The sequence below is a fragment of the Rhinichthys klamathensis genome, unplaced genomic scaffold (genome assembly GCF_029890125.1).
Source record: "Rhinichthys klamathensis goyatoka isolate OS25496 unplaced genomic scaffold, OSU_Roscu_1.1 h1tg000056l_1, whole genome shotgun sequence".
In the NCBI taxonomy this organism is placed as follows: Eukaryota; Metazoa; Chordata; class Actinopteri; order Cypriniformes; family Leuciscidae; genus Rhinichthys; species Rhinichthys klamathensis.
Window position 1 is genome coordinate 3,587,107 of NW_026606601.1, and position 22,574 is coordinate 3,609,680.

Below are 22,574 nucleotides of genomic sequence, written 5' to 3' on the forward strand. Positions count from 1 at the left end.
CTGTGGCATAAATGTAATGATCAGAAATAAAAGTAAAAATGTTTTTAATTGATACATGATGCGTACTGCTCATGCTGAATACATTACAAAAACACACATTCTCTTAATATTTATTTGCCAGGTGAAAATAAAACTATTTCCAATAATAAAATGTGTCCCCCTTATTCGTGGGCTACCAGGTAAATTAAACTTGCCTTGCACAAATCCAATTAACATAAAACAAGCTTTAGGTCCAAATCTGTCCAGACCTTGTGAACAGAAGTGCAGACATTTAGACAGCTAAGAGAAAATTAATTTACAAGTCATAAAGTCTCAGTCTTTAGCTAGCTGTCACAGCTGTGTGATGTACATCCCGTAGTGAGAAAACCAATTAGTCCATCTTGTCCTCGTTGGTTTCTTGCTCAAGTTCATGTGAATAGCAGCATTTGTCTCCATGTGTACATGTTCCCTAAAAAAGAAAGAATAGCATTTTTAGGTAAAGAGAGCTGCTGTGATTTAATATGTATGAATTATTGGTTATATAAGTGGTTTATTTTTAACTGACTACACAATCTTATAAAATAACTTTTTAAAATCTCACTTATACGTTAAATCATTTATCACACATCCTGGAATAAGAGTTGAATAATTATTGGACTTAAATAGGCCCTTTTACAATGTCTTGATTTTGTTTTTGGGGTCTACTAAAATAGGTTTTCATGCTTGAATGTTTTAAAAAACACATTTTTACATTGTTGCAGCCCCTCCTTCTTTAAAAACGCAATGTGCTCTGATTGGTCTGCTGGATTAGTGTGTTGTGATTGGTCAACTGCTTTGAGCGCGTTTTGGAAATGTCACATCCTTTACCTTAAACGCAAGTTTCAACACAAAACTAACACAACTCAACCAGGCCTTGCCTGCTTTTTTTGCGTATGCTTTGGGTGGGAATTATTTAAATGAGGAATATTGTGACGTGTACGTTCCAAGAAGAAAATTTAAAACTACAATCGAGTTCCAGTGAACCAGTGAATTCCAGTGAACGTACCTTTCGAAACTTTTTACATGGGAGGCTCTTGAGTTGAGAAGAGTCTGTGATCGGTTTCTTTCTTTTACCCTGAAAGTGTTTTCTTTTGTCCTCCAGCTCAGATGAGATTCCTCCACTAAATACAAGAGGCAAAAAGAGATGATTAACACTTTTAAGATCAACTGAAAGATTTTGATTATGATTCGACTAAAGAACAGCAGTAGTATGACCAACCCAGCCCTGGCACGTGCTTTGGGTCCCCAGTTGGCCTGTGGGTTCTCCTGGAAACGGGTGAGGTGACGTTTCCGTGACTGAGGGTTTGCGTCCTCTCTGATCTCAAAGCAGGCCTGAAGACTAAATGAGTGAATACGAAGATTAAGGGTAATAAAATTGTATTTTTATTAAGCTAAAACTAAATTAAACTGCAATTAAACTAAACTAAAAGGCCCAGCAACAGATATGACAGGGATTTTAATATAAAATGTAAAATAGTCACTAGATGAATAAATGTAAGGCGTTTGATCCTTACGTTGGCTCTGTGGAGAGAATGCGGTGGGCAGGACTGGTTTCTGATAACCGCTCTCTCTTCACAGGGTTTGACTTTTCCTGAGGGATAAGCAAACAGAGAAACTACATTAGAAAACAAGGCATTGTCTTAAGAACTCTTGGGGAGGATCTTATGAGTGAATGGGGATCACTCACCCAGCAGCGCATGATATCCCATAACACCCCAGCGGGAGCGTCGGTCTTCACAGCATTCTTACAGGCATGTGAAAAAGATACTCTGTACCCAGCGTACAGGAGAGCTGACCTACACAATAGATAGAAAGTGAGGACACACTGCTAGCTACATACAGGGCTTGATACTTTTTTGCTCACCAGCCACTATGGCTAGTGGTTCTCCAAAGTTACTAGCCACTCAGCATTTTCACTGGCCACAATTTTGACATCAATACCATAGGGGAAAAACTGCCATATAGATATTTGTAATATTGTCTCATAATTTGGCAGCAGGTATATTAGGCTGCTGTCACTTTAAGACCTGACGCACGGATCCATTACACAGTTACACATGCGTTTTCCTTCTCAACTGCTTACGTTCACTTAAAACATAACTGACTGTGTTTACGTGAATACTCAACAAGACCAGCATTTTGAGTGTATTTGACTGTTTAAGAGCAAATAACCAGTGAAAAAGACCTCAATTTAGTACTGAGAGGCGGCTTTATCGCCTTTTTTTCACCTTTGTTGCCATTGGCTTTTGGCTTGCTTAGTTGGGGACATTACATTTAACATTTAATTTAATATTCAACAATAATATTGATCTGCCTGCATTGACACCATTATATGAGAACTGAACTGACCTCACGGTTTTCTCCAGAGCGGCTATATATATATAAATTAACTAAATTAATAACTTTTTTGCAACAAAAATGAAACATCACTGAACTTACTTAAGCTGGACTGTGACGCTATTTTCTTCTGGAAACAAACTTTGTTGCATTATTTTCCTGTTATCTCTGTAAAGCTGCATTGAAACCGTCTGTATTGTAAAAAGCGCTATATAAATAAATGTGACGACTTGACTATGTGCCACACTTTGGGTGTCTGTGAGCACAAAATCTGCGGAAATGAGTAAAATATGCGCAATACCCGCAATCCCACGCCGAAATTCAAGCCCTGTAACACCAACAATATTATTCATCTAGATGAAATGAAACGAGCGAGTGAGGGGAGGCGGGTTTGTGTCAAATTGCTGTCATAGAGATGAGAGAGCGAGAAAGTGCAGCTGGTATCATATATCTATGGAAAATGAGTATTGGAAGCCGTTTCAAATATTTCAGTATCGATATGTATAGAAAAAATTCTATAGTTTTGACAACACTACATTGCACTTAGTTTTTTAATTCAGATGCCGTTTTAAAAGACTACAAATGAAAATGACAATTGAACCAAAGTGGCTTGTAGGAGTGACTTTGTTACACACCACTGCTGAAGTCAACCTCCATTTGGCGGACTGGTGGGTGTTAATGTCAAGCCCTGTCTACATATCTGTTACAGTGCAGTTCAGTACAGTATATATATACACTACCGTTCAAAAGTTTGGGGTCGGTACGATTTTAAATACTTTTAAAAGAATTCTCTTCTGCTAACCATGGCTGCGCTTATTTGATTAAAAATACAACAAAAATCAGTTATAGTATTAAATATTATTCCAGTGTAAATCAGCTGTTTTCTGTGTGAATATATAGTAAAGTGTAATTTATTCCTGTGATCAAAGCTGAATTTTCAGCATCACCAGTGTCAGTGTCTTCAGTGTCAAATGATCCTTCACAAATCAGTATAATATGAGGATTTGATGCTCAAGAAACATTTATTATTATTATCAATGTTGAAACAGTTGTTGGTCTGTCAGTTGTACAGTTTTTTTTTTTTTAGGATTCTTTGATGAATAGGAAGTTCAAAAGAACAGCATTTGTTTGAAATAGAATCTTTTGTAACATTATAAATGTCTTTACTGTCACTTTCGATCAAATTAAGTATTGATTTCTTTCCTCCAAAAAATAAAAATAAAATTCTCACTGACCCCAAACTTTTGAACGGTAGTGTATATATACATACATAAATATTTGAGTAAAAACAGTAATATTGTGAAATATTATTATTGAAAATAACAGTTATCTAATTTATTCCTGTGATGGATGAATTTTCAGCATCATTAATCCAGGGTTCAGTCTCACATGATCCTTCAGAAATAATTCTAATATGCTGATTTGCTGCTCAAACAACAGTTCTGCTGCTTAATATTTTGGTGGAAATTGTGAAACTTTTTTCAGGATTCTTTAAAGAACAGAATGTTCAAAAGAACAGGATTTATTTGAAATAGACATCTTTTGTAACATTATAAAACTGTTTACCGTAACTTTTGATCAATTAAATGTGTATTTGCTGAAAAGAAGTCAATATTTAAACTTTTGAACAGTAGTATATAATACGCAGGTTGAAAATGTTGTATTGAGTTTACCTGAATTGCAGCATGGGCGGTGTGTTGCAGTGAACTGTGCTGCTCAGATGATCTAAAGCATAGTACAGAGGAACATCCTGCAGCTCCTGAAACACACATCTTTCTCTCAGCACTCATTCTCTGTTCAGTGAACCAAATCTGTTATTGCCTGGAGACGTTAAAGATGTTATAATTATGTTGATGATTATTAATACTAAGTTTAATAATGAATGACTGACCTCAGTCACCATGCTAAGCACCCCTTCGATCCGCTTGGACGTTCTGAAGCGAGTGGGGTTCCCTGAAATGGCACCCAGAATCTTCTGAACAAATGTAATGTCATGAAGAGGCTCCGCCCAGACCGGCCCACCTAACTACAAACACAGAGAGAGGAACAAAGAAATCAAAACAAGGAAGAACTAAAACTTCATGGTTGAAATATACTATAGCATGTCAGTTGATTAATAAATAAATAAATAATTTTGAAATAAAAACAATCCAAATAAAACACTTACTAAAAAGACAAAATATTTTATTTGTTTAAAATTAAAACACAAATAGCTGTTTTTTAAAAAACACAAATAGCTGCATGTCATGTGAGAATTAACCAACCCCAGAGAACCATCACCATGCAAATGTGTTGTTAAACTATTGAAAAATATAACTGCACACTCACTTGTAAGTTTATTTGCACCTACATAAAGAGTGCACTTGCTTAAATGCTTCGTTGAAACACGAAACTTAAAATCTGGTGGTACTTCAAGTAAATATTTTAGGTCAAAGGGTTACAGCTGATAAAACATTTTTGGGAATCCCTGATGTACAGTATGAAAAATGTATGTTAATTTTGATTAATATTAATGGAAATTAATATTGGTTCATTTTGATTTGATAAAGATGACATAACAGCGTTATTAAATTATTTGTGTTTTTTAAGACATATTAAATATAAACATAAGGGAAATTAAATGGAACAATTAAATATCTAACATATACATCCAATAACAACTGATTAAAAAATCTCTAATATCGGCAAATAACCAACATGGTTTAGAGGTAGGGAGGGATGCATGATATATATAAGTACAAACTAATTAACAACACATCAAAGAGATATTTTATTTTTTGCAATAAACATAAGAGGACATATTGATGGTTCAGACCTGGTGTCTCTGCCCACAGTGTTCACAGTTAGGCCCTACAGGTGGTCCAGTGGCTGCTGAATACTTCATACTGTAACAAACACATAAATATACACAATGATACTTCCAGTACAAAAGCATTGAGAAAAATGTGAAACAGGAGATAAAAGATCAATCCTGGAGGTAGAAATACTCACTGTTTGCCTTGGCTTATCCTTTTCCCCATCCTCTGCAGATGGAACGCACCACAGCCGACACAGTTATACAGCAGCGCCTGCTTACTGCAAAACACACACACACACACGATGTTTGAATGTTTTTGAAAGACACTTATGCTTCCTAGGGCTGCATTAATTCGATCAAAAATACAGTAAAAATGTTTATATTTTCAAATATTATTATAATTTACCCATTTCCTATTTGAATACATTTTCAAATGTAATTCATGTGATGGCAAAGCTGAATTTTCAGCAGCAATTACTCCAGTAAAGAACAATTTATTATTATCAATGTTAAATACAGTGGTGCTGCTTCATATTTATGTGGAAACCATAAAATATATTTTGTTTGCAGGATTCTCTGATGAATATAAAGTTCAAAAGAACAGCATTTATTTGAAATAGAAATCTTCTGCAAAACTATAAATGTCGTTAGTACTGTCACTTTTGATCATTTTAATGCATCCTTGCTGAATAAAGGTATTACCTTCTTTAAAATTTAAACCAAACTTTTGAACGGTAGTGTATATGCATTTTTATGTATGATTATTATTACTCAGCTATTTTCTCTTTATATAGACAGTCAGAGTAAACCGTGTATGTTACCTTGCAGAGTTTTTGACTACAGCCTGGCCGGTTTTGACTCTGACGAACACACGGATGTAGAAATCCACACTCACGCTCAAGAGAGGTTCAATGTAGCGCTGATGCACGGCTGCTCTCTGATCTAAACTGTGCAGGATTATACGCAGGGCCTAGAATAAAAAGAAAGAGAGCGTGAGAAAGACATAGCTATGATGAAGTGTTGCCTTCATTCCATCCATTCATCACAACGCCAGTGAGCCCCTCTTACCATCTCATGACAGTATTTGGACTTGATGGACATAGAGCCATACTTGCTGTAGCAGGTCTCCCCGCTGTTTCCAGCCATTACAGCCATGTCCGTACACGTGACGCAAAGCAACCCTGACAACAAGAGAGCGAGATTACTCATGTATATGTGCTTGATAAATTCAAAATGTGCATGTGAGAGAAAAGCTACAGCGACTGACTCACCTCCCTCACTCACAGCCTGCACAGCCGCGTCCAGAAACGGTGATGGGCTGCCATAGGGGTCAAGATCAATGACATCATAGCGTTCCTTCCTCCCTCTTGCTTCATACATCACCATACTGGAAAAATGGTGTTATACCAGGATTTAGGACAAAATAGAATCTGTGTTATTGTTGACTAAAACTATAGAAAAAAAACTGGTTAGTGAAATAAAGCTGCAATAAAAAAAAATATATACATATATATATATATATTAAATTAAATATTATTATTATTAATATTAAATTTAAAAAATGTGTTGAAGTGCTAAAATATCAAAATAAAATAAAAATGTATAAAGCTATATAGAAATACATTTTAAAAAAATGGTAACACTTCACAATAAGGTTTTATTTGTTAACTACATTAGTTAACATGAACTAACAACGGACACAATTTCTACAGCATTTATTAATCTTAGTTAATGTTAATCTCAACAAATACTAATAACTTTAAGATAAAAAAAGTTGTATCCATCAACTTTAGTTAATGCACCATGAACTAACATTAACAAAAGTTAATAAATGCTGTTAGAATATATTGTTCATTTTTAGTTTAAGTTAATAACCGCATTAACTAAAGTCAATAAATGAAACCTTATTGTAAAGTGTTAAAAAAAACTTATAAAATGTACTTGCTAAAACTTAAACTAACATTTAAAAAAACGAAATATAAAAATAAAAGCTACGGTAATTCAAAATACTAATAAATACTACTATGGCATTTAAATAATACTAAAATAACAACTTAAACTTTAAATAAGTGCTAAAATGAATTAAATATACATATATATATACAGTATATATATATATATATACAAAATATATATACAAAAACTATATGTATATGTAAAATATGTACAAACGAAATGTCTAAAACTGAAACTAAAAAAATAAATGAATTTGAAATATTGATAAATACTATAACAGTATTTAAATAACACTACAATTACACTTAAGAGACTAAGCCAAAACATACTTCAGCTGTCAATAGATGTTTGTGAGGGTATAAGCAAATACTTGAATATATAAAGAGGACCTCGCATCTCTTTGGCTGGCTTGCAGTATGTGGGACACGTTGTTGTGTTGTGCATTGCGGGCGATCAGGGCTGCAGCTTTAGCAGAGTAATCATTAGCAGTGATGCTCTTCAGGCCAGGAACCTCCAGAGCAAAACGTACTGAACGCAGGCCTGATGCTGCCAGACCCTCCAGCACACACAGACCTTGCTAGAGCAAAAGAGAGAGATAAATCACAGTACATTTACTTATTGGCAGACACTTTTAGCCAAAGTGATTCACAAATGAGGAAAAAACAACAACAAGCGAGTCATAAGGAAACTACTGAAAAAAACAAGACAGAGACCTCACATCTTTCCCCTACAGATGCAGTGATGTATTCCTTCTCATCAGCCTCTTCTTCCTTTAGTTGCTCATTTTCAGGCTGTTCTGATACTTCCTGATCCACCGTTCCATTGTTCTCCTCTGAGAGTCGGACCACGACTCTGTCTTTCTCGCCCGGGACCAGGATCCGGACGCCCCTTTGAGCCAGCTGATCCCTGGCAAACTCTGTGATCACCGCACACCTGATTAAAGAAGGTATATGGGAAGTTTAAAGGCGAGGTTAGAAAACAAAACATCACGCGATGTCACACTGGATGGCATACTCACGTTAAATCTCGGTTGAACTCCTGCACAGGGTTGTAGAACACCTCATTAGCACTTGGGAATAAGATAGCAGCCTTTCCTTCCCTGACAACGGTCTCCCCAGGCAAAAGCCCAGGTTCTGTAGATGAGGTCTGATTTCTTTCTGTAGAGCTGGAGGGATTGGTGTCTTCCTTTGGTACTGCTGTGGTAGTACTGTCTGCACATGCACTGATGGTGTCCTGGGATTCTTCGGGTTCTTTCTTGCTGTCCATTGTTTTGAAATTTTTCAGGACACAACTGCGACTTGTTGGGAGGATCTGAAGGAAGTAAGCTCTCTTCTTAGTAAATGCCAATGACAAACCAAGACACCTATAGGATACCTGAAGTGTAGTCCTTACTAACATCTATCAAAGAAAAACCTTGACCTGTCAACACAAAATTGATTTTAGTTAATAATAAGTGCTTACAAACTCCTACATGCTATGTCAGCTTAATTTATATATATATATACACACACACACACAAATATATAAATACAACAGCTCCCAACTTCCCACACCTTTTGACTGATGGATTTCCATAAGTTTACCATTTTTTCAATCAAATATTTTAAAAACATTTTATAAGCATTTCTATACATATACAACTCGCATACAATTTCAACCTATTAAATTGTATATATAGACTATACAATTGTTTCTAAACCTGGGCATCTTTACATTCAATGTAACTAGCCAAGTTAGCATTACAATTTATCTCGCCTTCCTACTAAAAGCTAATTATCCTTCCAAAAAAATACTTTAGTAATATCATAGCAAATCAGTCACGAACAAAAATAAACCACATCGCTAAATGTACACTACCATAGACACTTGTCAACTGTTAGCTCGTGTGTGTTTTCAGGGAGAATTCACGTGCAGCTCATCGCTGTACGTGAACTACGGAAGCCTTGTAGTACTAAACGCCTGACTGAGACGCCAGGCACTGCGCACGCGCACAGCAATCTATAGAAAGCGCTACACTACATTGTAAAATAAGGACACCGAGGACAAAGCAGTGTCATTTATTTAGGAACTAGTTTCAACGCATTTAGGGTTTTTTTCATAATGCTTTTATATATATATATATATATATATATATAATATACTACCTTTTATATATACACATATCAGAAATTAGAGAATGTCAGTAACTAACAGGGTCAGAATATACTATTGTATTTTATATTATATTGCTTTTTTATTGACATTCCTGACACTTTTTTAGTCTGTGCTTGTCTATGCTTTGGCAATGTTGCATGCAAAAAAACATTAAAACTGAATGCCTGTAAATGAGCAGTAAATTCACAATTAAGAAAATAAAAGTGTTCTGTAGGCCTACTGTTTAATAAACAGACTAATTTCTCTAATAGTAATGGGAATTTTAATCTGCTCCTTTATATTTCAATGAATTACCATTGTTATTACCAATAGTATTGTTATGCATGGTGTATATTGATGTGAACAGTGATTCATATAAAAAAATGTCAAAGGTTTTTTTTATTGGAAAAAAAAAAAAAAAACACTCCAGAAGTTCGGAAGATCCAGGACATTTTTTAACATAACTTTGATTGTGTTCCGCTGATAGAAGAAAGTCATATTCACCTAGAATGGCTTGAGGGTGAGTACATTATGGGATAGTTTTCATTTTAAAACGTAAAACCCTTTAAAATTTGCAGTCGTCATGACAGCACGTATTTAGCTATTTTATAGTTAAAATTTCTATATTCATACTTTATGTTGAACATAAATTCCATAAACACATTTTCTGCGTAAAGTATGCCTTCTCTGTGCAGTGCAGCATTAAACATTCTTGATATATATATATGCCACTGCAGTTGCTCCTTCTGTGCAAATGTCACATTCGAACTAATAATCTAATCCAGTCACGCTCTATAAACACTAATTGTCTATACGCCATATAATGTGACCCCATTAGAGCGACGTGATGGACATATTTGGGAGGCGTTTAGTACAAGCAAGCTCTTCTCCAGTGCGCCATGCAGAGCTCCGTTGGCATGCAGAGCGCGTAGCACCCAGACCCCAGACCCCAGGGCTCCACCTGAGTCTAGACGCTCCGCACGGCTCGCTTTCTGCGCACAGACTGATCCAGCGGAGAGCGCGCGGCACGGTTGCATGCTAGCGTTCTTTTTCTTGATCTGTGCATGATTGATCGGTAACTCTGTGCTCTAACCGGGGTGACAAAATGATGCACCCCTCGATTATTCTGCGCTCGGGTGTCTTGCCTGTGCATTCACAATGAATGGCTACCCGTAGAGAGAAAGAGTCTTGACTCCCTCCTCCACTGAACCACTTTTCAGCAGATTGCAATCGAGGGGGTGAGTATTTTAATGCATGCACGAGACAGGGTCATGCCACTTTGAGTGGGGTCAAGGGGCAATCACGTGGGTTGAACAAGGGGTCGCATTAGTTATTGTTGTGGCACGGGGTAACAGAAAATGTTGAGGTGATTTTTGGATAGGGGTATTGTTTTGTGAAGGTGTGCGATTGCTTTAGATGGGGGATGGGCTTGCAAAACTTTAACCACTTCAATGACTTGCTGCCGAGAGCTTGATTTATGGTGCATCAATACATCCGTTTATATTTTCCAACTTTTTTAGCCCACACAACATCGCTTGCTGTGTTAGCGCTTGTTTCTGGAAGATTTGAGGATTTATGAGGGCATTATGTGCATCGCTTTCAGACTTCAAGTGGTTAATGGTGTCTTGTCTCGCGGATCAGTGTGACTCGCCCCCCAGTTGCTGCATTTGTCCCGGGATGACCTGTTGATGTCGGGAAAAGATGAAGCCGAGCCCCCTTCCTTTTCCTCCAAAATGGAGTAGAATTTAACCACAGAATATTTTACGTGAAATCCAATGATTGCGCTGCGTGCATACAATTAGGACTAGCCTACTTCTTAAGAAAGCCAAATTGCAAGTAGCGGTAGGATAATAATATAAATGCATGCATATGGATGCTGTTGGTCGAATCAAAGCGTTTTGGGATGCATGCATATGGATGCTGTTGGTCGAATCAAAGCGTTTTGGGTATTGATATTCTGGTGTGCACAGGACTGTAATTCAGCCCGACATTGCATAGCATTGCACTGGCACCGAGGGGGCGAGAGAAACGGATGTGGGCTTCTCAATAATTCATCTATCAGACTATTTTGGTGACAGGATTTTTGAGAGCTGAGCAGATTTGAGCTCTTTGGTCGCAGCATCAAGTGAGGAAACCAGGAAATTGGGGCATTGTTTCTTATAGCCCCCCTGGGCCCGTGCCAACCCGGAGCTCGTGTCCAGCTGGGCAGCGGTGCGGGCACACACTCTCACCGGGAACCGCAGCCCTTCCGCGGCCGCACACATCACAGAAACACCGGCGTCCGACTCTCACAGTGAGATTACAAACTATCGCTATTTTTTTATTTATTTTTTTTACATTTATGCCTTTACTTAAAACTGTTGTTGTTATTATTACTGCTTTGGGAAATAGTGTTGTGCGAGTGAAACAGAACAAATAGTCCGGATGAATAGACCGCATTTCGCTAATAGCTCCTGAACTACAGACAGACATTAATCGACCATCTAAACTACTAGTTTACTCCTAGACTAAGTTTATTAGAATTTCTTAAAATGTGATTGCTAGTAGCTAAAGGACTAGCTTTAACCCTTTAAATTAGGATGGCACAATCCGAAAAATGAACTATTTTATTGAACTACTATTTCCAAAATACCTAGTTACTATATGCTGTTCATAATATTTTGCATAATATCAATAAACGGCATAAGAATCTTTCTGTAATTATTATTATTTTTTTGGTGGCTACTATCAGAGTTTTACAGAAGTATAGTAACTGGGAAATAGAAAATAGACATTATTTGATCATTTAATGTATGATTATGTGCGTGTGTGCTCTTGTTTTTATTACATTGTGAGGACCAAATGTCCCCACAAGAATAGTAAAACGTGAAATCACCTACATTGTGAGGACTAGCCAATGGTCCCCACAAGGGAAATTGATTAATGAACATACTTAATGATGTTTTTAGAAAATGTAAAAGAGCAGAAAGTTTTCTGTGATGGGTAGGTTTAGGGGTAGGGTTAGAATATACAGTTTGTACAGTATAAAAATACGTCTATGGAGAGTCCCCACAAAGATAGTGGACCAGACGTGTGTGTGTGTGTGTGTGTGTACGTATGTTAAATAGTGTAAACGGAAGTTTCTTTTAGCAGCAAAATTTTGGTTTGTAACTTTGCATGACCTTACTGTTTAGCCAGACAAATCTTTATATATGCATGCGATCTGATCAACCTTTGCACAGAGACACAAAGCAATAAGTTGGTGTGAGATTACTCAGTACACCCTTACTGGGGGATTTTTGATCAAACTGTAAGGTACTTTTCAGTAGTCGTGTTTTACTACTCAAGAAGATCCTGTGATGATGAACAATAGCATTTTTGATTGTTAAGAAGTTGTTAACGGACTCTTGAGACACAAGTTTTAAAAGCGTTGAGCAGACTGAATGAACATAAGTAAACAATGTATGCACATAAAAGTAACTGCACTTAATTTTGAAGAGTTGTTGGTCATTGTACACAGATATGATGTAATGTGCAAATAGAAACCTCAAATACTAGGGATGGCCCGATACCATTTTTTTTTCAAACCGATACGAGTACGAGTATTTACATTTGTGTACTTGCCGATACCGAGTACCGATACCGATATTTCTACCGCAAAAGTAATAGGCTCCCAGAAAAGAAGACGACTATTTTAGAACACAGGTTAGAAGACTGTTTTTATTTTCTTCTCTGCTTGTTTTAACAAGTCTAAAAATAAATAAAAATTAGTAAAATAATAAATGTATTAACAACACACAAACCACTGTTAATTTAACATAAAAGCAAGCAGGCTACTGCGTGCATGGTCTGGCATGACTGAATGCGCGCAAAGTGCGCTCCCTTAATAAATCCTAAAAGCTGACAGTTCATCGCGATCTCACACATCTCTGTTATTATCAATGAAGCTGACTGCACAATCAATCTTTCATAATATCCACACTTTGTTTGTTATAATTAGAGGATTTGCCAGCATACAGAATTCAGCACTGAACAAAAAAGTCCGTTTTGAGCGGTGAGGGGAGTCTATCTTAAATGCTTCTGATTGGCCATTGCGTTCAAGAAATCAACACATATGTCTGTGATTGGCTACATCGCTCAACGCTGTAACCATGTTATGAATAGAAACTCTGGCCTGTAAATCGTTTCTATTTTGTTGTAGTTGTTCTTGTTGCTTTTCTGCAAGAGATGAATACAAATCTTTTAGTTTTTATGTTTTATTCATAGATATTTCTAGTTTGCGGGAGTCCCGCGAATCGTTTTATTCTCCAGTAACCCGCACACACAGAGTGAGTGCATTACCGTCCGCGCGCGCGCTCGGCCATCAGATCTATGATGCGTCTTCAGATGTTTAATTAGATTGCTGGTGTTAAACGATGTACTTTCTTTCCCTCCTCTCGACACCTTAGCTGAACATAACTCACAGTCTGCCTTGCTGTTGTCATCACCCCTTATCTTGAAATGAGCCCAAACCGCCGACATTATACTTTCCTATGCCTCAGTTCACCTCGACAAAGCACTCGCGGCGGCCAGTTTCGTTTTGCAAAATGTACGTGGTATCGGTGCGTGGTATCGGCGAATTTTTATGAGTACGAGTACGAGTATATTAGGACGGTATCGGCCCGATCCCCGATGCCAGTATCGGTATCGGCCCATCCCTATCAAATACGAGTACTTACTCTGAAGCATGTTGGATTTCATAATACAGAATGGATAGAGTGTCATTGCATTAGGCATGCCATGTGCTCTAATTATGTTAAAGAATATTCACTGAACCACTTCTTGTTTACCATGCATTCATCTTCTGCTGCTAAAAGGATTTTGTTTAAGTACATGCTGGTGACCTTTCTAAAATATGTATGATCCTAAAAAGAATAGACCGTAGGATAAATTGTTTATGACCCACAGAAAACCTCTGAATGGCCCTAGGCATGAGCTCTAATCCTCAGTTATATTAAGAATGTGTATCAACATTTATTGCTTTTGTTCTTTGTCTGATTTCCTGTGGTGTATGTATGTATTTTCTGTTTCTATGTTACGGACTTAGTCATGGGATGTTGTTTGTGGGACTGCATGCACTGACCTTGGAGTTAGAACAGAGAGTAGCACTGTGTCTCCATGGTTTTATAAGAATAGATGATATATATGTAATATGTATATGTTTGTGTGTGTCGAGATTCAAAAAATCTTTGAAGCTTTATTTAAGGGACACAATATGTGTGTGAGACTTTTGTGACTTTTTTAATCAGAAGTTATCTACACTATCATTAAAAAATGTGGGGTCTGTAAGGTTTATTTATTTAGCAAGGATGCTTTAAGTTGATCAAAAGTGACAGTAAAAACCTCTTTAATGTTACAAGAGATTTTTCTTTTGAACTTTAGTCATCAAATTCTTCCTGGAAAAAAAAGGATCACTGTTTCTTTCACTCCAAAATATTAAGCAGCACACCCTTTTTCAACATTGATAATAAAAAGAAATGTTACTTGAACACCAAATCAGCATATTATGATTTTTGAAAGATCATGTGACACTGGAGTGATTGCTGCCAAAAATTCAGCTTTGCCTTCACAGGAATAAGTGACATTTTAAAATATATTAAAATAGAAAACTGTTATTTTAAATTGTAATAGTATTTCACAGTGTTCTTGTTTTAACTGTATATTTTATCAAATAAATGCAGACTTGATGAGCAAAAGAGACTTCTCTCAAAAAACATTTAGAAAATCTTACTGACTCAACCTTTGAACATGTTTCTATAACTTTTTTAATAACCTATTATGTCATCTTGCGTAAACATTTTTTGCAGCTGTTGAGTCTTTAAAAAACAGAACAAGATTTTAAATTTGACAATTTGAAATTGCGTGATTTTCAAACTTTCTTACAAACAATTACAAATTATTTATGGTTATTTTATGAATATTACTGTACCTGACTGTCATCATATCCCATTGGTAAGACCGTATGTAATCGGCACACTTTTTCACATTTTCCACACTGATTTGGTGAGAAAATGTCTGGAATTCTGTGTAATTGATGTGGTAAAATTTATTAAACGACACTGATTATTTATTACTAACTGTTAACATTAAATGATCCAAATATTTTAAAAAACGAACACGCAAGGTGTGGGAATGTGTATACATTTGAATGACAGGCTAAATATCTTTTGGGAAGCTGCTGATATAATACTTGCGTTGATGTGGATTCTGTACAGGCTTACCCACTGGTCATCATTATTATATGATCATTTTATAATTGAGGTGAAAAATAAAATACCAAGTGTTTTCTGTTTTCACAGACTCTGTGGTGCTGGGCTTTGCGATGGCTCAGATGCTGCAGATGGCGATTCCCAACTTTGGCAACAATGTCCTGGAGTGCCTTAATGAGCAGAGGCTTCAGGGTCTGTACTGTGATTTGTCAGTGGTGGTGAAGGGTCACACATTTAAAGCCCACCGGGCAGTGCTGGCTGCCAGCAGCTCCTACTTTCGTGATTTGTTCAACTCTGGAAGTAAGAGCTCTGTAGTGGAGTTACCACCAGCGGTTCAGCCTCAGAGCTTCCAGCAGATCCTTTCCTTCTGTTACACCGGTCGACTTAGCATGAACTTGGGTGATCAGTTTCTCTTAATGTACACAGCAGGATTCCTGCAGATTCAGCAAATTATGGAAAAGGGCACAGAATTCTTCCTAAAGGTAAGCTCACCAAGTTGTGACTCGCAGGGTCTTCACACAGAAGAAACGCCCTCAGAACCCCAGAGCCCCGTTACTCAAACTGGGAGTAGCAACATAGGAGGGGGTGCGGTCACCACGGCAACGGCTCGACCTGCTTCTTGTCTCACACCTCTTCCATTGATGTCAAGGGTGAAGACAGAGCAGCAACCTCAGGCCCATCAGCCCCAACAAGAAGCATCATCATATTCAGTGGTTTGCACTCCAGTTGCAAAGCGTCTTTGGGAAGGAGGTAGCCGTGAAGGAGGTGGAGGATCAGGGGCAGGTGGAGGAGGAGGTATGAGAAAAGCAGCCCGTTATTCGCAGGAGGCAGCACGGGGCATGGGCGGGGCCCCACCTCAAAGTGCAGCTTTATTTGGTGGAAGCAGTACCACTAATAGCAACAGCAACAACAATAACAACAACAGCAGTAGCACGCCGGACGGCACCAGCCCAGGCACCCCCAGCATGTACACCAGTGACTCACCAATCTCTTACCACGATGATGAAGAAGAAGAGGAAATCACAGACGAAACGACAGAAGAACAGTACAGACAGATCTGTAATATGTACACTATGTACAGTATGCTAAATGTAGGGGCAACAGGTAAGAAAAGTTGACTAGAATTAATTTCATTGTCTGATTGCTAATACTTATCAGTTAAATTTATTGACTGACACTGCTGAACCCAGCATCGTGATAGTAGACTTCAGTATGTAATTGTGGGAAATGAATTGGGCCACGTATCGAGCCCTGAGGAACTCCATCAATAGGATTATTGTAAAGTAGACAATTTCATTTATTTTGTTTTTACTTTAAAAAAATATATATTTTATTGTTTTCAATAAACTCAAAATTACAGATAAACAATAAACAGTAGAGGAAACTGTCCCTCTTTTTACATTTACGGTTCCCCCAAAAAGAATCTAAGCAACATATAAAAAGCAAGAAAACGTTTACTAAAAATGAAAGAACTAAACAAAATGGGGAGATTTTATATGTGTATTATTTTACATGTATATTAATTATATTTTTTATTAAACAAAGACGGAGAATGTAAATCAGTGGGGAGAGATATATTCAACATCTTGACCAGTTCCATTAAAATTTATTTGTCTTCAGTTTGGTAGTCAATGTAAGCTCTTGTAATGTTTTTTTTTCTTCTTTTTTACGTCTTTTCCGCTTTGCAATCTTGGTTCAGCCAATGAACGAGTGGAATCACTACCCGACCACCTCACAGTTGAATCAAGAGGAAGAGGAGTTCGAGTGAGGCAAGATCTGGCCTCTCTTCCCACAGAGCTCATTGCACAGATCGGAAACCGCTGTCATCCTAAACTTTATGAAGAAGGTGACCCTGCTGAGAAACTGGAGCTAGTAACCGGCACCAGTGTTTTTATTTCACGTGCTCAGCTGATGAACTGCCACGTTAGTGCGGGCACACGCCACAAAGTGTTGCTCAGGCGGCTACTTGCTGCCTTTTTTGACCGGTGAGTGAAGTTTTGGACTTTTTTGGACTTTTAATGTATTCCGCAGAAAATAAACTAAAATAAATTAGTATTTAAAGGAATTGTTCACCAAAATATAAAATTTCTGTCATCATTTACCCCCCCCAAATATTAATTTCTTTCACAAAAAAAGAGATGTTTAGCATAATGTCCTATTTGTATCAATGAAAATTGATGGTCATATGGGTTTGGGATTACACGAGGGTGAGTAAATGATGGCAACATTTTCATTTTTGGGTGAACCAGCTCTTTAATAGTAAATAATAGATTAACATGTTATTAATGGAAATTTAACCAATTGTTTTAGGGATTTAGAAAGTGACTTTTTTTTATACAATTTCAGTTAGTAGAAGAAAACGGTCCACAAAGAGTATGTGTGAACAGTAATTTGTTGATCCCTGTTGCCCTTGCAATCTACAGGTCAGATTCTGTGTGTTACTTTAAAAGTGTCCTTTTCTGTTTTTCCCGTAGAAGCACTCTTGCAAACAGCTGTGGAACAGGGATCCGGTCCTCCACGAATGACCCCAACCGCAAGCCACTCGACAGTCGGGTTCTCCATGCTGTTAAGTGTAAGTGCTGTATTGATGCTGATATGTTGTGGTATAATATTTTGTTATTGGTTAAAGAAATTAGCTAATATGAACCCAGCAGTTTTATCTACATTAAAACAGTCCAGTTGAATTTTTAAAGTTGGCATGCAATGAAAATTCACCCCATCTATTTCGTTAATGCATTTTATAGATGTTATTGTGAATGATTCATCTGTGTATTCATATATTTTTGCCTCAAAATGTCATAATTCGATCTTCCAGTGAAAAAAACAGACTGATTAAGACTAAACCCCAACCCTCCACAAATGACTTAAAGCTCAAACTTATTTTTGAGTGCAACACCCACATCTCAAAATCCAATCAATGGATAACCGATGGATAGTCCTGACCTACTATATACAGGTCCTTCTCAAAAAATTAGCATATTGTGATAAAGTTCATTATTTTCCTTAATGTAATGATAAAAATTAAACTTTCATATATTTTAGATTCATTGCACACCAACTGAAATATTTCAGGTCTTTTATTGTTTTAATACTGATGATTTTGGCATACAGCTCATGAAAACCCAAAATTCCTGTCTCAAAAAATTAGCATATCATGAAAAGGGTCTCTAAACGAGCTATTAACCTAATCATCTGAATCAACTAATTAACTCTAAACACCTGCAAAAGATTCCTGAGGTTTTTAAAAACTCCCAGCCTGTTTCATTACTCAAAACCGCAATCATGGGTAAGACTGCCGACCTGACTGCTGTCCAGAAGGCCATCATTGACGCCCTCAAGCAAGAGGGTAAGACAGAAAGAAATTTCTGAACAAATAGGCTGTTCCCAGAGTGCTGTATCAAGGCACCTCAGTGGGAAGGAAAAAGTGTGGCAAAAAACGCTGCACAACGAGAAGAGGTGACCGGACCCTGAGGAAGATTGTGGAGAAGGACCGATTCCAGACCTTGGGGGACCTGCGGAAGCAGTGGACTGAGTTTGGAGTAGAAACATCCAGAGCCACCGTGCACAGGCGTGTGCAGGAAATGGGCTACAGGTGCCGCATTCCCCAGGTCAAGCCACTTTTGAACCAGAAACAGCGGCAGAAGCGCCTGACCTGGGCTACAGAGAAGCAGCACTGGACTGTTGCTCAGTTTTGCATGTCATTCGGGAAATCAAGGTGCCAGAGTCTGGAGGAAGACTGGGGAGAAGGAAATGCCAAAATGCCTGAAGTCCAGTGTCAAGTACCCAAAGTCAGTGATGGTCTGGGGTGCCATGTCAGCTGCTGGTGTTGGTGCACTGTGTTTTATCTAGGGCAGGGTCAATGCAGCTAGCTATCAGGAGATTTTGGAGCACTTCATGCTTCCATCTGCTGAAAAGCTTTATGGAGATGAAGATTTCATTTTTCAGCACGACCTGGCACCTGCTCACAGTGCCAAAACCACTGGTAAATGGTTTACTGACCATGGTATTACTGTGCTCAATTGGCCTACCAACTCTCCTGACCTGAACCCCATAGAGAATCTGTGGGATATTGTGAAGAGAAAGTTGAGAGACGCAAGACCCAACACTCTGGATGAGCTTAAGGCCGCTATCGAAGCATCCTGGGCCTCCATAACACCTCAGCAGTGCCACAGGCTGATTGCCTCCATGCCACGCCGCATTGAAGCAGTCATTTCTGCACCCGACCAAGTATTGACTATTGAGTGCATAACTGAACATAATTATTTGAAGGTTGACTTTTATTTTATTTTATTAAAAACACTTATTTTATTGGTCGGATGAAATATGCAAATTTTTTGAGACAGGAATTTTGGGTTTTCATGAGCTGTATGCCAAAATCATCAGTATTAAAACAATAAAAGACCTGAAATATTTCAGTTGGTGTGCAATGAATCTAAAATATATGAAAGTTTAATTTTTATCATTACATTATGCAAAAAAAAGAACTTTATCACAATATGCTAATTTTATGAGAAGGACCTGTATATATTTTTCTGATAATTGGATGTTCGTCACAATGTGGAAGGAAATATCTGTTGCTACTTGTGACTTGAAGCATTAAATATCTCCATGTAAAAAGTGCATGAAAGACAAACGATAGTAAAAAATAATTGTGTTTTTTTAAATCTCCAGTTTACTGCCAGAACTTTGCTCCTAGTTTCAAAGAGAGCGAAATGAACGCGATCGCTGCAGACATGTGCACTAACGCACGGCGCGTGGTACGCAAGAGCTGGATTCCGAAACTGAAGCTTCTGATGGCAGAAAGCGACGCATATGCCAACTTCCTTCCGGACGCTGCCAAAATGGAGTCTGACGGCTTGGGGGTGGAGCATGCTTTTGAAACAGGATCCCTGGAAGGTGGCACGGCCTCTGATTCAGGCCATTCATCTACAGATGCCCTGCAAGGTGTGAGCGGGGATGGTAGCAGCCTGTTTTAGTGAGTAACAATACCATGGTTCAGTTATTCTTTCCCTTCCACTCCTCCATCGTATCTCAGTCTCACCTTGGGCGTTGATGTCAACACGGAGTCGAGAAGTGTATGTCTTTATGAAGACTGTTGTTGAATCCCACTTCAAAATCTGGTTATTTTTATTTCCCTATAGATTTTTTTTTTTTTTTTTTATTGTACATTGTGGGCCCTCCTCTCCATACTGCAGAAACACATTCCTGAAGAGGAGGGACCTTTGAGGACATTTGGGGTGATCTGAAGGGGAAATGGTGTCTGGAAGCTCCTATCCAGTCTTTGAACACTGGCATGATTCTGAATGTATCTTTTTTGGAGAATCCAGAAAGTTAATTTTGCTGGACGTAAGATTGTATTCATCTGTTAATATTTAGTAGCTGTATATCTGCTTTTTGGACCCCATTTCCTCTTCTTGCACCAACACCCTTAGGCACCTTTTTTCTTTTAAATATTCTTATTTGAACAACATTTGTAATTTTTTGCCAACTTTTCCACTATTTGTCTTGCCAAGTATCCCAAGAGAAGCAGTTTGTCATGATTTGTGATATGAATTTGTAAGAGGCAGATGAATCTGTTTTGCTATGTGTGAAACTACTGTGTCGTTTTGATTGTCGATAGAGAGGGTCTGTGCAAGATTCTCACCTTTTGAATCAATGAATGGTGAATTGTTGTCCACATGTTTTTGCATTAGCGAAATCTAAAATCTATTTGAATCATTTTATTTTGGTATATTACCAAGGCTTAATATTGTTACTTTGGTAGGTTTAATCAAATCGACAAGTTTTTACTGTCAAACATCTGCAAAGCAAATCCCAAAACACTCTCACAAGCTTAAAAAACATTAAGGCCTTTTACATTTCTCTTTATGTCCTTTATGTAGTTTTGTATAGATGGCGTCTGTGTGTTGTGTAAATGAGTGTGCATGGCGGCTGCAGACTATGTCTCATAGCTGACTGCTTCATGCACCTATCACACAAGTGTGGTGCATGCTGCCGCATGGCGCATTCTGACATGCTACGCCTCAGCGCCTCTGACAGAGATGCACTAAACGCTCTGATGAAGTGGGCCGAGTGCAGCATTAGAGATTGGCACTGAAACGGGCATCAGTGCCACAGCTATGGTGGCTCCAAATCAGTAAAGACCACTCTGAGATTGGAAGCTCTTTTGTAGTCTTATTATGTGGATTTGAAAAGTCCGTTTTCAAGTGTTTCGGGTTTCAGAAAGAGAAGTTCTTGAAGTCTGTAATCATAATAAAGAGCGGTTGTAACCCCAGGTTTGGAGATGAAAGAAAGTGACCATGTTATTTAAAAGTGCAGTTGCACCAGTATGTGTTAAAATTAGATTCCCAAAGTATGACCTGCATCTTCAGGTGTTTTAAGCACACTTATTTCCTGTAATGGTTGGCTATATATATTGATTATGGCTTAAGAAAAGCTGCGATTGGTCAAGATCATCCCAGTCCAAAATTATGATAAAAAGTTTTAACTTAAAAAAAACTATATAAGCACATTTACCCCTGTTATTTTTGGGTTTTTAATGTTTACAATTTTATTTTTATCTTTTCTTTTAAAATCTACTCGCCCAATTATGTCGTTCCTAAACCTGTATGATTTTCTTTAAGATGCGGTCACATTTACCATTGTTCAACAAAATAATGTGGGTAGAAACATGCCATTCCAATAGGAATAACCGCTATTGAGAGTTTCATACTTCTCTACGCTATTACTATTTTTTTGCATGTGAAGTTTTGCTGAAATTTGTGAAATACAAAAGAAGAAATTTTAAAGGAGAACTCCGGTGCAAAGTGAACCTTTGGTCTTATAAAACATTGGTACCTAGTCAACCGTTCTCTGAGATTTGTTTTCATGATAATCGAATGTAAAGAGTTTTTTCTTGAAAAACTGTTTAGCGTATAACGCTAGTAATGGGGGCATATAATAAAAGTAAAAAAAAAAAGTAAAAAGAAATCGCTTTGTAAGTGTACAGACCATTTAATAAGAAGATAAAGATAAAGACAGTCCACTTCGTGTATACAGACAGGAGGAAACATCTTTGGAAAACAGTCTCGACTAATCAAACCACGAACGACGTGCTAAGTGAGCTG

The 22,574-nt window shown here is 37.7% G+C and overlaps 2 protein-coding genes across 4 annotated transcripts; one reads left to right on the forward strand and one right to left on the reverse strand.

Moving 5' to 3' along the window:
* Positions 1-29: 29 nt before the first annotated feature.
* Positions 30-9,068, reverse strand: trmt1 (tRNA methyltransferase 1). Of its 2 annotated transcripts, XM_056248666.1 has the most exons (16): positions 8,973-9,068; positions 8,127-8,527; positions 7,822-8,041; positions 7,498-7,685; positions 6,424-6,539; positions 6,221-6,333; positions 5,974-6,122; positions 5,347-5,430; positions 5,171-5,240; positions 4,247-4,381; positions 4,029-4,114; positions 1,706-1,814; positions 1,533-1,609; positions 1,238-1,357; positions 1,025-1,139; positions 30-448 (listed from the first exon to the last, which is right to left on the reverse strand). In XM_056248666.1, exons 2-16 carry the CDS (start codon positions 8,504-8,506, stop codon positions 371-373), a joined length of 2,040 nt encoding a protein of 679 aa, XP_056104641.1. In that variant the 5' UTR covers positions 8,507-8,527; positions 8,973-9,068; the 3' UTR covers positions 30-370. The 2 variants fall into 2 exon arrangements, with proteins under 2 accessions (XP_056104641.1, XP_056104642.1); XM_056248667.1 differs by lacking the exons at positions 8,127-8,527; positions 8,973-9,068 and having other exon boundaries at positions 7,498-7,681; positions 7,822-7,946.
* A 1,035-nt stretch (positions 9,069-10,103) lies between these two features.
* nacc1b (nucleus accumbens associated 1, BEN and BTB (POZ) domain containing b) lies at positions 10,104-21,338 on the forward strand. 2 transcript variants are annotated; one of them, XM_056248668.1, is made up of 5 exons: positions 10,104-10,479; positions 15,559-16,572; positions 17,168-17,453; positions 17,943-18,040; positions 20,140-21,338. In XM_056248668.1, the coding sequence occupies exons 2-5, from the start codon at positions 15,582-15,584 to the stop codon at positions 20,442-20,444; spliced, it is 1,680 nt and encodes a 559-aa protein (XP_056104643.1). In that variant the 5' UTR covers positions 10,104-10,479; positions 15,559-15,581; the 3' UTR covers positions 20,445-21,338. The 2 variants fall into 2 exon arrangements, with proteins under 2 accessions (XP_056104643.1, XP_056104644.1); XM_056248669.1 differs by lacking the exon at positions 10,104-10,479 and adding an exon at positions 11,156-11,534.
* Positions 21,339-22,574: the final 1,236 nt, after the last annotated feature.

Coding starts and splice junctions, on each gene's coding strand:
- trmt1 (XM_056248666.1), bottom strand. CDS start 8,506: ATGTTAGTAAGGACTACACTTCAGGTATCCTATAGGTGTCTTGGTTTG. Junction 4,382..5,170: donor ACTGTGGGCAGAGACACCAG/GTCTGAACCATC, acceptor CTGTGTTTGTAG/TTAGGTGGGCCGGTCTGGGC. Junction 1,358..1,532: donor ATTCTCTCCACAGAGCCAAC/GTAAGGATCAAA, acceptor TCACTCATTTAG/TCTTCAGGCCTGCTTTGAGA.
- nacc1b (XM_056248668.1), top strand. CDS start 15,582: ATGGCTCAGATGCTGCAGATGGCGATTCCCAACTTTGGCAACAATGTC. Junction 16,573..17,167: donor GCTAAATGTAGGGGCAACAG/GTAAGAAAAGTT, acceptor ATCTTGGTTCAG/CCAATGAACGAGTGGAATCA. Junction 18,041..20,139: donor GGTTCTCCATGCTGTTAAGT/GTAAGTGCTGTA, acceptor TTAAATCTCCAG/TTTACTGCCAGAACTTTGCT.